This window comes from Herpailurus yagouaroundi, unplaced genomic scaffold (genome assembly GCF_014898765.1).
Source record: "Herpailurus yagouaroundi ecotype Mexico unplaced genomic scaffold, PumYag 141, whole genome shotgun sequence".
NCBI classification, from domain to species: domain Eukaryota; kingdom Metazoa; phylum Chordata; class Mammalia; order Carnivora; family Felidae; genus Herpailurus; species Herpailurus yagouaroundi.
In genome coordinates, this window is record NW_024412396.1 from 1855294 (window position 1) to 1872056 (window position 16763).

At 39.8% G+C, this 16763-nt stretch overlaps 1 long non-coding RNA gene and 2 gene segments (V, D, J or C); 2 read left to right on the top strand and 1 right to left on the bottom strand.

The window, feature by feature from the left end:
* Positions 1-7174: 7174 nt before the first annotated feature.
* Positions 7175-16763, bottom strand: part of LOC121031479 (uncharacterized) — a 238362-nt gene continuing 228773 nt past the window's right edge. The window contains exon 11 of the long non-coding RNA XR_005790719.1: positions 7175-7422. This is a non-coding gene — a long non-coding RNA (uncharacterized LOC121031479). The remainder of the gene's footprint in view (positions 7423-16763) is intronic.
* LOC121031467 (T cell receptor delta variable 1-like) lies at positions 11341-12916 on the top strand. The segment is given in 2 exon segments: positions 11341-11635; positions 11855-12916. Coding segments are annotated over 2 exon segments (429 nt in total).
* On the top strand, positions 14264-15660 carry LOC121031454 (T cell receptor alpha variable 26-2-like). The segment is given in 2 exon segments: positions 14264-14510; positions 14984-15660. Coding segments are annotated over 2 exon segments (582 nt in total).

A 16763-nucleotide genomic window follows, 5' to 3' on the forward strand; every position in this document is an offset into this window, starting at 1 on the left:
AGGCAGAAGAGTGGTGAAGGTCCCATCTTCTTGATGATGTTACTGAGAGATGGTCAGTCAAAGAGTCATGACAAAATAGGTGTCCCACTGAATGAGAAAAAAAAGCAGCAAAGTTCGCCATACATCATCATGGTGTCCTAGCTTGGTCATGCATATGATATGACTCACAGTCAAGAAGAAAGCAAATAGAAACTAACTTTGGGAGGACACCTGGGTGGCTCAGTCATTAAGCATGTGGCTTCTGTTCAGGTTATGATCTCACAGTTCATGAGTTCGAGTCCCACATGGGGTGAGCTCGAGCCCCAATTCTGGTGAGCTTGTGCCCTATTTCAGGTGCGCCCTGCTCCTCTCTCTCTCTGACCCTTGCTCACTTGTGTTCTCTTTTTCTCTCAAAAATAAATAAATAAATGAATAAATAAATAAATAATAAAATTTTAAAGAAGAAAATAACTCTAGATGGCTCAAGTTATTGAATTTAGCAGACAAATATTATAAAGTGCTAAGCAATTATGTACAAAGAACTAAAAGAATATATATCCCAAAAATCGAATCAAAATGTTCTTAGTAAGTGAACAGAAATAAAATCTCAGCAAAGAAATGCAAACCATAAAAAAGGAAACAAATGAAAATCTTAGAACTTAAGAATATAAAAACTGAATGTTTCATGAGATGGTCTCAACAGCAGATTGGAGATGGCAGAAGAAAGAACATGGACAAGAATAAAGAAACTGATATAGTCACAAAATTGACTACTACTCAGCAACAAAAATAAATGACCAATTCATTCATTAATGTGTATGAATGTTTAAAACATTATTCTAAAGGGGGCATCTGGGTGGCTCATTTGGTTGAGTGTCTGACTTCAGGTGAGGTCATGATCTCACAGTTCGTGAGTTCAAGCCCCACGTTGGGCTCTCTGCTGTCAGCACAGAGCTTGCTTCAGATCGTCTGTCCCCCTCTTTCTGCCTCTCCCCCACTCACTCTCTCTTTTTCTCTCTATCAACAATGAATAAATATTAAAAAAAACCATTACTCTGAAAGAAGCTAGGCACAAAAGAGTACCTCCTTGGTTACTTCACGTATAAGAAATTCCAGAAAATGGCAAATTTAATACAAAAATCATACAAGTGGTATGATTTTTTTCCATCTTGGTCCCCAAGGAAGGCACTGAGCACAGTGGATCATAAGGAAACCGATAGGGTGATAAAAAATAATCTATGCGTTAATTGGTGTAGTGGTTACACAGGAGTATACATTTGTTAAACTCTTTAAGTGTTACATTTGAAACGTGACTTTACATAACTTAGATCCCATAAAATTGAGTTAAAAAATAAGGTGGATAAAAGCTGTTTAGTTTCTACATCTCTCGACAACAGTAACAGTTCTTTCAACTCAAGAGTTAAGTAATTTTTCTATTTTAACTTGGAATAAAACATGAAAGAAAGAGAAGCAGAAGGGGGGGTAGGTGACAAGTAGTATGTAATCAAGTTCAGTCTCAAAAAGCTATTGGGTCCCAAGTCCATCATTCACTAGCTCTGTCATATTAAGCAAGTTTCTGGGGTGGGAAGAGTAATAATTTCTCACAAGTTTCCTTGTGTCTTGCCACAAGGCAAGGATTAAGTAAGATCACATGCATGAAGTTCCTAGAACATGTTAAGTGTTCCGTAAATTTTATCTACTGTTTTTATTGGGCTATTTATTTACTATTTTTATTGTTAACCAAAAGTGGTCATTGCAAGTGAGTCTAGTTTCTTTAAATAAAATTGTGGGAGATGACCAACACGGCATGGTGGTTCCAAGATTTCTTTTTTTAGTTGGGCAGTGTGAGGGGCTGGAGGTGAGAATAGAGCAAAAAAGGTTATTTTTGCCAAATCTCACAGACTGGTTAGTGACTTGGAATCAGGGAAATAACATCTTATCATAGACATGATCTGTTGTTATAGCTGGGCCCAGGGCAGATAACATTGAATAAAATGGGAATTTTCTTTTGTCTAATGAAATGTAGTTACTTAGATCACAACCAGAAGCCTAATCCGAAATACAGATAATCAGATAAGAGAGTGGACTTCAAAGAAAAGTGTTTGAAAACATGAACTGAGCAGGAAAGGAAACAGAAAAGAATGCATGGCTACCAGTATTATCATGAAATTCCATGTTGTAAAAATATCTATCTACCCCCATACAAGGATGGAGATCCTCATTGGTATTTTAATTTAAAATATTTTTTCTCTGGGGTGCCTGGTTGGCTCAGTTGGTTAAGCATCTGACTCTTGATTTTGGCTCAGGTCATGATCTCATGGTTCGTGAGTTCAAACTCCAAGTCGGGCTCTGCACTGGGGCAGTTTGGGATTCTCTCTCTCTCTCTCTCTCTCTGCCCTCCCCCCTCTCTTTCGTGCATGCACGCATGCTCTCTCTCTCTCAAAATAAATAAATAAACTTTAAAAAATAAAATATATTTTTTTTATTTGGGAAAGAAAACACAGGTATTATGTATATTTTTTTTAATTTTTAATGTTTATTTTTGAGAGAGAGAGAGAGACCACGAGCAGGAGAGGGGCAGAGAGAGAGAGGAAGACACAGAATCTGAAACAGGCTCCAGGCTCTGAGCTGTCAGCACTGAACCTGATGTGGGGCTCGAACTCTGAACGGTGAGATCGTGACCTGAGCTGAAGTCGGATGCTCAACCGACTGAGCCAGGTATTATATATTTTTAATGTCAAACCAAATCTGAGAATAAATGTACATGGCCCCCAAATTTCTGGAGAATAACTGAACAGCTTTTTCAGGAGGAAAGCAGCTATCTTAAACACAACGAACAGCTAAACCTAGTCCATGCAAGTGTGAGCAGGATATGATCTGGCAACCTTTCCCTATCAAACCTGTTTTGAAACAGCTGCAGTGTCCCTCTCCACCAATTCTAGGTGGAGCTTTACAAAAAACTGAATAAGAATGAATCCCAGGCTCCGAGCAGAAGATTCCTTTCCTAGAGATAGAGGTGCCAACATGACTCTTCTCAGCATATCATGGGCACTGGTGGCCTCTGTCTTCCTTGATAGGGATAGTTGCTGCTACTGAAGCTGAGGACAGTTTAGGATTGAGGGGGGATTGGAGGTAGGGAGCAGAGGGGATGAACAATGGCTAACTATGATAGACATTCCTGGGAAAATAGAAGAAAGGAGAAAGGAACCAGAGTTTTTACTCCTTCTGCCTTGACCGAAGATTTAACTCATACCCTGGTAGCCAGCTCCCTTACAGATCAGTTCAGGGGATCAGTCTTGTTATTTTTTCCATCTACAGGATCTAGCATGTCCAAAAATGTCATTCAATCCCCACCAACAACATCTAGGCAGGAGGGCAAGACTGTGAAACTAGACTGTTCATATGATGCCAGGGTTATGTGTTATGTATTGTATTGGTGCAAAAGGCCTCCCGGAAGGGAAAGAATTTTCCTCATTCCCCAGCACACAGATACAGAAACCAGTGCAACACAGGGTCAATATTCTGTGAATTTCCAAAAAGCAGCTAAAACTATCAGGCTCATCACATTATTTTCATACTTGGAAGACTTCAACATATTTCTCTTGTCTCAGAGACGGCCTTACAAAAAGCCAGAACTCAACCTGTGGCAATTTCCTGTTCTTGTACTCCCAGGGAAGTCTCAAACTTTACCCAGACATGTGTTAGCAGCTGGCAGTTACAGTGTGTAAGATAAGATCCAGAAAGGAAGTTGTTAAATACATTCCAAGAAGTACTCTTTCACAGCTGGTTCGGGGACCACTCAGGACCATTTGCAAAAGTCACAGTCCTCAGATGTCATCGTATATCTATTTCTTCCCAGGGAGTATGGCATTTTTAAACTAAAGCAGCACATGAAGGACAGTATTTTAAAATTATATTTGATTATTCTAGATTTTATACCTGCTCAACTCAATCTTTTGGGGCAGATAGTTCTTTTTGAGTTCCTGGACTCAACTCCATTGTGGGGGTGGGAGGGACTTCCCACGACACCAAGCAAGTGGCCAGACACTAGCTGGGGGTCCTACAATTCAACTCAACTCTGACACTATCTGCCTGGAGACAGATCCCACTGGTTGAGGGCTCAGTCCCACAAGACTGCTCCCCACCACTTCAGATGCAGTTGAAAGCCCACGTTGTTACCTGTACTTCTGACCAACTTACTAGAGATGAGAGATTCCAACAACACCTTCCTTAGACTCCTGATGCCAGTTCCAAGTCCAGGTTGCTATCTGTACTTCTGACAAACTGGCTAAAGCAGAGGTTCCCATGACCTCCTCCTCAGGTCTCATTAATTTGCTAGAGTGGTTCACAGAACTCAGAGAAATGTTATACTTACTAGATTACTGGTTTATTAGAAAAGGATGTCAGGAACTCAGGAACAGCCAGATGGAAGGGGTGCAGAGGGCAAGGCACAGGGAAGGAGTGCGGAACGTCCATGTTCTCTCAGCCACTCTCCCAGCACCTCCCCGTGTTCACCAACCCAGAAGATCTCTGTACCCTGTCCTTTTGGGTTTTTACAAAGGCTTCATCACTCAGCTACGACTGATTAACTCATTGGCCATTGGCAGCCTCCAGCCCTCCTCCTCTCCCTGGAGTGTAGGGGGTGGGTACTGAAAGCTGCAATTGAATCACAAGGCTGGTCCCCAGCAGCAGTCCCCATCCTTAGGTTGCCTAAGCACTTTCCAAAAGTCACCTCATTAACATAAAAGACACCTTCAAAGCTCTTATCACAGGAAATTCCAAAGATTTTAAGAGCTCTGTGCCATGAATGGGGTTAAAGACCAAATACATATTTCTTATTATAAATCAGGGAAGACACTGGGGAAAAATAAGCACACAAAATAGAAATTTATATGCTGGGATGCCTTGAAGACCGACCAGAGAAACGGAACCTCAGCTAAGACTATGGACAGGACAGAAGCATATCACACTAAGTAGGATAGTAACCTATTCTGGACCAGACACGTTTTCTTACCTGTTTGGCTGCATTTCATCTAACCCTTGCCAACTTCAGTTTGGCTTACCATGCCCTTTGACTCCCATACTCCAAGTAGCTGGTCTGTTGAATGGAGTCCCCCTACAGTCACGTGGCCATCACAAGCTTTAATTAATCATCACTGAGTTAAAGGATGCATATGATGAGGCACTACTATATACTCTAGGGTCTGCAGTTGAGTTTGCATCTACCTGACTTGTTCATGGAAAACAAAAAGTTAGATTGCAGACTCTTAATCACAGAAGGCTTTTTTTTTATTCAGTCACCTACTTCCCAATGGTTTTTTTTTGTTTTTGTTTTTTGTTTTGTTTTGTTTTGTTTTTTTGTCAAGTCCACAGGACTGGTCTTTCGATTCTGATGAGTCATTTTCCCCAAAATTCCTCCTAGGAATCCTCTGCTAAGGATAATGAAGAGACCCTATCTCACATGTCTGCAGGTCTGACACAGTGCCAAATCATTCACCTCCTTTCTTCTTCATGGTGTGCCCTGACCTAAGGCTTTGACAACTTATGAGAATCAGAAATGAAATACATCAAGTGTCAACTTTTTTGTGGTTATTACCTGTTGCTGGACAATTTGGACATTCCTCCCCTGAAACTGTATCTTTGTGTACTGAAATTAGGATTGCTATGCTTGTTGAATACTTACTCCCATTGGTGTCGTCAATTACTTGTTCATTCCGAGAATAAAAATTAGATTCTAGGTAAAACCATTCAGTTGTTTCTAATTGCTTTAAGGGAAGTGTCTGTGTCCAAGTTCCCTTATATATATTACAAAATATTCCTCCTCATGATCTTTGGAATCAAGACCAAGGTGAATAATAATAGAGAAGATGTTCCTTGGATATCTATACTATCCATAAGCTCATCTTCAGGACCTATTTTTAAAGGTCCCAGAAAGAGCCCATCTGGGCCAGAATAAACTATCATTACCTGATTCCTCGGCCTTGCAGTGTTTCTTTGGGATTTATTCTTCTTGGATCCAGATTTACTCCCATGATTCCCAATCATGGGAATCTAGCTGAAATCACAGAATCAGCAAAGATCCCTTCTGGAACTTGCCTGTTCCTTCTTCAGCAAAGATCCAATGAAGATTCTAGTTTCTACAAAATTCCTAAAAAGAAAATATAAATAGGCTCATTTTCTTAAAGGGGGTTTAGCGATCAGTAGAAGTCAAAATACAACCAGCAGAAGGTAAAACAGAGCTGTCCTATTCTGACTGAATAGGAAGGAGATATTTCAATTATGAATTGTGACTTACAGTGATCATATATTTTGCAGTGCTGCATTCCTGATGCCAATATTTCAATTTTAGGTGCACTGGAAGATGGACAGAGTTCCAATTTGTCATAAGATATACAAAGCATGAAAGAGTGTCATATCCGCCCTACCATGTAAAACTAGATAAACGGCAAAATCACAACTTTGCTTTTACCTAGTAGAGACCTGACTTCACAAGGAAACCAAGTAGGCCGGATTCCAAAGAGTAACAGGGTACTCCAAGGACAAGTAGGCATCTGGACTGGCACCACAGTAGCAGACCATAGGTAAAACAGGTGCTGGCTGCCTTATAAGCAAGAAGAAATCAGCCACAAGACTGAGCGAGGGCTCTCATGACAACGTAGAACTGCAGCGAGTCACAGACTCAAGAGGAGTCTGTATTCACTGGTGGGACCATTTTCACAGATCTCCACCTTGTGCTCACAAAAATGACTGGGAGCAGAGAGGGTGACAGAGGGAGCCCCATCAGAGATGTTGGTCTGCACCATGTGATTGGCTGTGACAGCAGGAGGCAAAAGTCCCTTGCCTAAGAACCTTGCCCAGGTCAGTCTCTCACAGAAAGGAAAAGTCTGAGGCTGTTGGGCATGGGGATAAAGAGCAAATTCTGTCACATGTGTGCATACACGCCTATGCACGCGTGCGCGCGCACACACACTCACACACACCCCTAGGGCACAGTTAAGATCCACTGCAACAGAGAGAATAGTCAAGGAAAAAGCCATCTACCTTTGTCGAAGGGGCAGGAAAACATTCTGAGCTGAAAATCCTATAACAGTTCCATTAATCATTCTGCTACCAATTGTAACTGAACAAGCTTCTCTCTCGTTGGTGAGTTAACAGATAGAGACCACACCGGCCGGGGGGGGGGGGGGGGAGAAAACAAAAAAAATAATAATTTTTTGCAGCAAAAAAGGAGGTCACAGGGAATAATTTCCAAAGCATGACTCTCTGCATATTCACGAAGGGGCTTGACAAAGGAGAGTTCGGTATAGAATTGTGACACAAGCCATCCTAAGACGGCAGAGTCCAGGTCCTAGTTGATTGAAGTCACGAAGGCCAGCAAGGGTCAGTATCTTCAATTCTCTGCTCCAGTTAGCCTTGTGTTTGAGGCTCAAAGGGGCTTAAATCCTGCAAAAATGATTCAAGAATGTGTGTTAGGTCAATCCTTACTTTTGAAAAAGCACTGGGAGTTTTACTACCGATTTACCATATCTGATATGTTGGGCTTTGTAGAGACTGCTAGTTTTTGCATTCCCTTTGTTTCCTTAAAATCTTTAACTACTGAGGTTTTTTGCATTTCTTTGTAATTTCCAACACCTTTTCGGAAATTCTGCAAGCAGGATGCTTGGGCAAGTAGTCCTGTTGGGCATAAATCACAAAAATAGATGCAGGCCTGAAATGATTTCTCTTGTGTCTTGAAAGCTATGCTTCATCTTTCTTTTTCTGAGGACTCCCTAACTCTGCTTACACAATGAGGAAGAGGCAGAACATTTTCTTACACAAGACGCATAGAGAAACATGTGGTGTTTGGCTGACACAGGAGCAGAGGCCCTAATGCTGAGAAAATCCAAGATCCAAGGACTAGGTACATGGATCAGTCTAAGATTGACACTGCACCAAGATAACAGAGGCTACCTACCCACACAGTAAGCCTAGCGAGCACTGAATAACAAACAGCCATCTCTTGTTGCGGGGAGCAAGAGCAAATACAGAAAGGGAGACATCTCACTGAGCAGGGACAACTTCAAGTTGAGTGTGGAGTTAAAAATTTGAAGTGGAGTACTCAAAAAGAAAGAGATTCTTTTTTAACATAACCACAAGAGTGTTCTTTTCTTTTTTTTTTTTTTAAATATAATTTATTGTCAAGTTGGCTTCCATACAACACCCAGTGCTCATCCCAACAGGTGCCCTCCTCAATGCCCATCACCCATTTCCCCCCCCCCCCCCCCCATCAACCCTCAGTTTGTTCTCTGTATTTAAGAGTCTCTTATGGTTTGCCTTCCTCCCTCTCTGTAACTATTTTTTTCCCCTTCCCTTCTTCCATGGTCTTCTGTTAAGTTTCTTGAGATCCCACAATAGTGTTCTTAAGTTTATATACATTAACAATAATTCAAGAAGCTGGATTTTCAATGGCTCATGAAACAATAAGATTGTTTCAGGAAAACTTTGGTACTTAAGTCAGGGCAGCCTTATTGTAGAACTCTATATTTTCATGGCTTCTATTTTCTGCTCCTAGAGATGATGTGATTGGACACTCCTGACAGAGATGTTAATTCATACACTTTTATTCGCTAGGTATAATTATGAGGAAGTTGGCAAAAAAAGGACGTTTCTTATTAATATATTTATCTAAGATTTATTACAGATGCTGACACTGTGAGTCCAAGGGTTTCTGGAAGGATCCATCACAAGTCTGGGGAAGGAAAAGAGGGTCATTCTGGTTCTCAAGTTTCCTATAGACTCTAAAAATAAAATGCAAATTCTGAAAATTATCCAGTAACTCAGCTTCATTGCTTCAACAGGGGTGAGTGGCCAAAAAAAAGGATGTGGGGCAGAGTCCATCAATTCTGAATGTCTGGGAGAGGAAAAACAGCTGTTATCAAGTACAGTTATACTGACAGGGCTTTGAATTATTTCCTTGGTACAGGAAGGAAGCAGAGAAAGACTCTACATTTCTAACAGACTCATTCAAATGTGGATAAAAAACAGGACAGGAGATTCACAGTACTGTTGAAAAAAAAAAGTTGAATGTGCCTTCTTGCATATCACAGCCACTCAGTCAGGAAACTCAGCCTTGGATTTCTGTTTAGTAGTTATATAGAACTCTTCAGGCACCTGCAGCCTGTAGCTGGGGACCCAGCCACATTCTTTGTCCTCGAGCAGGTTTGGGATTGAATGGCTTGCCATAATGTGTTTATTTCCAATTTGAAATGAATGCAGAGATCTCATCATTGTGATTATTAAAAATTCCGTTTTCAATAACTCAAGATGAGCTACTACAATTTGTACTAGCTCCAATATATTATATTTCTAGAGAAATAGTGTGTTTTTAAGTCAATAAATAAATTGTAAGGATAACCTCACTGGGGTATTTAAGTTACTTTCACTGAAATCTTACATGGTTCATATTGTGCCAAAGAGATCTAAAACTCTTCTGGGTGACAATGTGGAAGGCCTTCAGAAAAAAAATATTGCCTTAAATAATTATGATAAAACTAACACATGCTCATTATGGACACTTTTGAGAGTATAGAAAATGTGATAGAAAAATTAAAGTCATTTAAAATTCCGCTGCCCAAAGATAACCATTTACTATAAATATTTTTACTCTAGATGATCCATCTGCATATGCCTCCGTATCAGTCTAACATATAAAATATACTTTTCATGTAACATTTATGGCCATTCTCCTTTGTACAATCCATCTTCAAAGTATTGGGTGTTCGTTATAAAAGATGCAATTCAAGGAGCAATCAGAAAAATTCCAGCAAAACTTTTTCACATTGCAACTATTCTACATTCAACAAATATTTACTGTCTGCTGTGTGTCAGACACTGTTTTTGAGTAGGATAAACAGGAAGAGATAGCAACACGTAACTCTGCCTCTCTCCTCTGCTCACCAGAAATAACTGGGAAAGTCTTTGAGGAATGTCTATACTCAGGGTTCAATTGATACTACTCATGAGTTGTGAGATTTTGCCCAAACATACCACCGATTTCTTTCATTCCTCATAGGTCTATATATACATCAGCAATGGTATGAAATTTTTCCATTTTTCCCAATGCTCCTTTATGAAAGGAAAGTAATAACTATTTTAAACAAATGATTCAAATTAGAGGGGAAGAAACATCACCAACTCCTTTATAAGGCAAAAGAAAATAATATTTATAAAGGAAAGCTAAGAGTAGTGAAAATATTGGTAATACAAATTACTTTTGGATTTGTGAATAGGAAATAAAAATACAAGGTTAGAAAATAAAAATTATATAAAAGGAAATATAGTGAAAATATGTATAGTATATTTGGGAAAGTAACATTCCCTGTCACCTTTATCTCCACCAACCCTAGCAGTCTAGGAAAACCCTATTAAAATTAAATTTTTCCTTGGGTTATTTGTCTTTTTATCCTTAAGTTGTTCTTTATATATTCCAGATACTCAACCCTTAACAGATATATGATTTCCAGACAGTTTCTCCCATTCTGGGGGTTCTCTTTTTTACCTTCTTGATAGTATCTTTTGAAGTAGATGAGATTTTAATTTTGATGAAGTCTAATCTATCTATATTTTCTTTAGTTACTTGTGTTTTCATGTCGTATTTTAAAACCATTGCCCGATTCAAGGTCACAAAGATCTACATCTATGTTTTTTTTCTAAGAGTTTTATGGTTTTAGTTTGCACATTGAGGTCATTGATCCATTTCAAGTTAATTTTTTAGTACGGTGGGAGGCAGAGATAACAGTTTCATTCTGTTGCATATGGATAACAAGACTGTGGGAGTCCCTAGCCAAAAGAAAGCTGAGGAGCTATACCAATATCAGATAAAGTAGACATTAAACCAGGAATTATTAGAGATATAGAGCAACTCTTCAAAATGATTAAGTGCACAATCTACCAAGAAGATAGAACAATTCTATTTTTATATGCACCTAATAGCATGGCTTCAAAATATATCAAACATAAATCAGTAGAATTAAACCAGTAGAATTTGTTGATGTAAAAATCAACAAACAAATATACAACCACAGTGGCAGGCATTAACACACATGTCTCAGTAGAAATGTAGAGAAAATATGACCAACACAATTAATATTCTTTACCTACTTTACATATCTCAGAACACTTTAACCTCAAACAACAGAATATATATTCTTTTCAAATGCCCACAGAATACTGATCAAAGTTGACTATACTCAGGATCTTAAAGCAAGACTTAATCAGTTGCAAAGGATTTAAATCATTCAGAATATAGTCTCTGATCACAATAATATTAAGTGAGAATTCAATAACAAAAAGATAATTAAACTTCATTTTTGTACCCTGCTGGATAGAATAGCCATTTTTCAAGTGTATTGCTACAGAAGAACATCAAGGCAAAGCAGAGGTTTGCAGTGGGATAGATTTTCAGTCTCTGCATATAGCAGTGGGACATCCCACTTGTGAACCTTACTTCCTATTTGGGGACAGAAACATCTTATAGCCCCAGGAACCCTACACTCAGAGACTCAGATAAGAGCTGGTCTCTGGACTGGAGTGAGACAAAGAGAAATTTCAACCAGAAGAATTTCTATCATGCTCTGCCCTGGCCTGCTGTGGGCGTTCCTGGCCTCCTTTGGCTTCAGTAAGAGTGGCCGTAAACATGAGGCCTCAGCTGCCTCTTCTAGTTCGAGAATGGGACTCTGCAAGCTGTAACGGACAGGGATATTAAGAGGGAAGAGAGATGATGGGGAAATGAAATTCTATGTGGTTCTTTTCTTTCTCCTTGTGTCATAGATTAATCCAGTCCTCATGACCCATCTGAGACATTTCAGAGAACCAAACTTCCTTTCTTTTTCCATAGGATCCGGCATGGCTGAGAAAGTGATCCAAATGCAGAATACGGTAATAATTCAGGAAGGAAAAGCTGCCACCATGGAGTGCAAGTATGAAACCAGTTGGAGTAATTACTATACTTTGTATTGGTACAAACAGCCTCCCAGTGGAAGGATGCATTTCCTCATTTACCAGGATGAAAGCAAGCCAAGTGCAAAGCAGGGTCGCCTCTCCATGAACTTTCAAAAGACAGAAAAATCCATCGCTCTCACCATCTCTCTCGTACAACTGGCAGACTCGGCGGTGTATTTCTGTGCTCTCAGTAGTTCCACGGTAATAAAAATAATAGTGGAAGATGAACAAAAACCTTGGAGCTCCACAAAGGCAGCCACCTGCTTAGAGGCTTAGGAAAAACCCATGAACCACTGACAGGAAGAAGGAAGGCACTGTGGTAGCCCAGTTGAGACTTTCTAATGTAAACTTCCTTCCTATTAAAAAAAAAGTTCTCCTAATTGAGCTCAGTGTATAAAACAATATTGTTCCCTGAGATTGCCAAGTATTACATTTGTATCTTGGGTTAAAGTAAACCACCCAGTGCTTCTCTAATTGTCCCTAAACAGTTAGGCTTGTTAAAAAGGAAACAGAAGGCTCAAAATGGAGTCACTTGTGCTAAACCCCACATCAGTAAACCAAGACTTAATCCCTAACCTAACTGTAGTTCCAACCTTCCAGGAATGTAAACTTTAACCAGTTAACATGGAATTACCTAGTCAGCATTAGTGAGATAACCTGCCAGACAGATCCCCTCTGTTCCCCTTAGAAAAGCGACTTGCCTAAAACAATGCATTATTTGCTAATAGTTTCCTTTTTCTGCCCCCTTTTCACCAAATCCTATGCTAAACAACAAACAGTGCGGGTTTTGGGAAATGCCTTCAAACACAGGAAGAAGAAAGTACTAAGGAAAGTGAAAAGAATTTGGTTGAGAGTGAGTTTTACAACTACTTCTGGGAGAAAAAAACCTAACAAGAAATAGTTCTAAAATCCCTGAGTGACTGAAAATAATTCAGTCTTCCATCTCAGAGTATTGTGGTAGGAATACTCTGTGGTAGGAATATATCTGTGGTAGGAATCACTGAGCCTTCCACTAGAGGGAGGTATCATAGACAAGGTATTTATCTTTAGACCTAAAACACAAACCTTGAAAGACTGTGGACAGACTTGGTTCCTAGTTCTAAGTAAAGAAGTTCATACACACGGTCACAAGAGGGGGCTGTTACACCTGCAAACCAAAGCTCCTTCCAGACTGAGGGGGAGATTATCACTGAGTTGCGCAAAAATTTCATTTTCCTCCCCTGTCACCTTGCACTTCATAATCTCACATGGAATGAGAACACAGCTTCAAGGACATAGGTAAACCTCTTACCCAATGCAGAGCAAAGAGCGGACCTCTCATGGGAAGAAAAGAGAGAGGTGATTAATAGTTTAATTTTTAATGGCCAAATATTTCCTATAGTAAAGTGATAAGCTTAGTTATTAGAGCAGAGAAGGATGAAAAATTTTAATTTTATTCTATCCCATTTCTTTAATAACAACCATTTCTTTAGAATAAATAGGGAAACTCTTTTATGTTTATTTCCACCTCTTGTAAAATGGCTTCATTTCAAATAATCCCTTCTCATTCCTTCCTTCTTTTTAGCGGCCTCAATGCACACCACCGCTAGGCTTGGAGACAAGAAAATATGTGTTGAAGATGGGCTCAGGTGGGATAGGAATAAGTACCATTCAAGTCATTGGTTTCTGTATCAAGACCAGAGGCATCCAACAATGTCTGTCTGGAAGAAGCTTAAAATATCATTTCAGGAGCCAACATGGAAGACCTGAATACCAGGCACCTTGGCTTTTTTTTTTTTTTTTTTTTTTTCACTTTGGCTTTTACACTGGATTCCAATTTTTTCTTTTCCTGTTAGAGTACGCACAGTAGTATCATACAACTGTGAAGTTATTTTTGTCATAAACTTGCAAATATTTTCTTCCAATGTTATTGGATTTTTAGCTCAGCTTATGGTCATTTTTTTTTAACCAGAAAGAAGTTTCCAACTTTTGAAGTTAAATTGTTACTGCTCCTGAGATGTACTGTCTCTGGCTGAGCATACAGATAGGAATTCTCGTCTTCCTTATACAGTCCAGGGCTCAATATAGGTTTCTTGGATTAAAAGACATTCATACCAGCTCAGCGGAACATCAAGTTACCAATTAGTGGTGGGTTTTGCCTTGTGCCACAAATGAGAGTTGGATAATCTCTTTAGGGATGATTTTGCTCATTCAGCTGCACTCAGACATAGCCAATTTGAGTTTGAGCCTTGAAAAGGATCTTAGTGTAAGCCCTTTAAATTAGGCCTGGACATTGGGAAAATATCCTTGTTCTCTTTTAAATTTTTTTGTTTAATCCTAGGGGTGGGAGTAGACCCAATCAAGAGACTGCTCCGTGTTCACCTGATGCTTGGCTTGGAAACACCCAACTGGAAAGCTGCCTGGCAGAGGGCTGTGCTACTGGCTGCCTAGGTCTTGCTGGGACCTCCCCCAATGTAGGCTAAGATACAGATCCTGAGCTCTGCGACCTGGGACTCCAGTTTGCACTTGAACTATGAGATCACTGACGGGATTAGCTATTCTCCTAACTTTAGGTAAGTGATCTAGGTCTAATAAAGAGAACTTTCTCAGCTAAAGCAAAAGGCAGGCATCTGTTTCTTCTATTTCTACCACTATACTTACCAAATGACTGGCAAAATTTGCATTTATACACTTCTGTTCATCTATGTTTCTCTAGAGAGTGTCTCTGAGTATCACTGTGAGGAGCAAATCATACCCACTATTTACAGAAGACCTCCTGAGTCTCACAGCTCTCATGCTGTAAGGAGTTTTGAGGTCCTTGAAACCAAGTGTCATGGAACACAGAAATTTATCTTTGGCCTTGTGGATCTGGAGGGATCAATAATACATGCCAGTAATATTTCTCTTGTCCTGTGTAGCACACACAAAAATGCTTAGGTTTGGGGACAAGGCCAAGAGGAGAGTTCTGGGAGTGCTTGTGAACCTGACCTTAGAGGCACCCACAATTGACCACCCAGAGCTAATCTACTGTCTCTCAACCCCTCAGGTATTATGAGCAATGCTAAGACCACACAGCCAAATGCAATGGAGAGTACAGAAGAGGAACCTGTACGCCTGCCCTGCAACCACTCCACAATCAGTGGGAGTGAGTACATACATTGGTATCGACAGATTCCCCACCATGGGCCAGAGTATTTGATTCATGGTCTAAAAGACAATGTGACTAATGGAATGGCCTCTCTAACCATCGCAAAAGACAGAAAGTCCAGTACCTTGGTCCTGCCCCGGGTTACCCTGAGAGATGCCGCCGTGTACTACTGCATCGCCAGAGACACACACTGGGACAGATGGGGCTGCACCTGTACACTATCTGCCTGGCGGGGAGGGGAGGGGCAGGGGGGGAAGGGAAGCAGCAGCTGCCATCTCAAGAGGTCACTGCACAAGAATGAGCCGGAGCCCAGTAGAAGAGATGTAAAGAAGAAAAGGGGGAAGAGGGGAAGAGAAGATTGTAAGGAAGTCAAGGAAGAAAGAATAAAAGGATCAAAGAGGATGCAGAAGAAGGGCTTAGTTATTAAAGGGAAGGACTAAAACGCTTGCAAGGAAACGAAGAGACACAATTGTAAACCTGCCATAAAGGGAAAGGGAAATGAGAATTTGCCATAGCTCTTTGTTGTTTTTTTTTTAATTTAATATATTTGTAATTAATTAATTAATTAATTTTAAATCCAATTTAGTTAACATATAGTGTAATAATGGTTTCAGGAGTAGAATTTAGTGATTCATCACTTACATATAACACCCAGTGCTGCCATAGTTCTTTGTCTTCATCAAATGTTGCTTTCTATATAGGTCTCCCCAAAATAGGTGGGAACAACCATTGGGTTGTCTCACAGACTTTCTTCACTCAGATCGGAGGAGGCACCCAACCTCTGGATATCGCACCAATTAGTCCTTCCAACTTCTCAAAAATGGGAATGAATTTCAGAAACTGATTCGTTTGCCCTTGAGAAAAATTTGGAATTTTATTTGTTGCTTATCTGTACAACACACATCACTGGGATAGAGGCAATTTGGGGAAAGGGGTAACTATAGGACAAATATGTGGATATTTCATTTTTAGGTTTTATGCTAAGATATTATTATTATACAACACACACACACAAACACACACATCTTCTCTCATTGCAAAAGACTCAAGATATTATTACATAAGGACGTAGAGCAAAGCCTGAAAGTCCAACACTGACTCTCCCAATCTCCACTTCATTTCCTTCTCAGCTCCTATGATAACCCATTTTGACATCTTAGAGTATGTCTTGACAATCTCATCCCCTTTCATTTATAAGAGCGTTCATATAAATACCCAATTCCCTTATATAAATTGGACTATACCATGTGTATTTTCCTGCAGCTTGGGTTTTTTTTAATGTAAAAATGTATTCTTGAGGGGCGCCTGGGTGGCTCAGTTGGTTGAGTGTCCGACTTCGGCTCGGGTCATGATCTCACAGCTCGTGAGTTCGAGCCCCACGTCGGGCTCTGTGCTGACAGCTCAGAGCCTGGAGTCTGTTTCAGATTCTGTGTCTCCCTCTCTCTCTGCCCCTGACCCACTCACATTCTGTCTCTCTCAAAAATAAATAAACATTAAAAAAATTTAAAAATGTATTTTTGAGATGTGCTCATAGACACACATGTGCACACACAGACTTTCTAGTATGACTGCATAAAAATTTAATTAACCTGCACACTTACTAATAATATTTAAATTTTTTTACTTCTCTTAGTTATCTTAACCAGAATCATAAATCAACAAATATATATACATATGA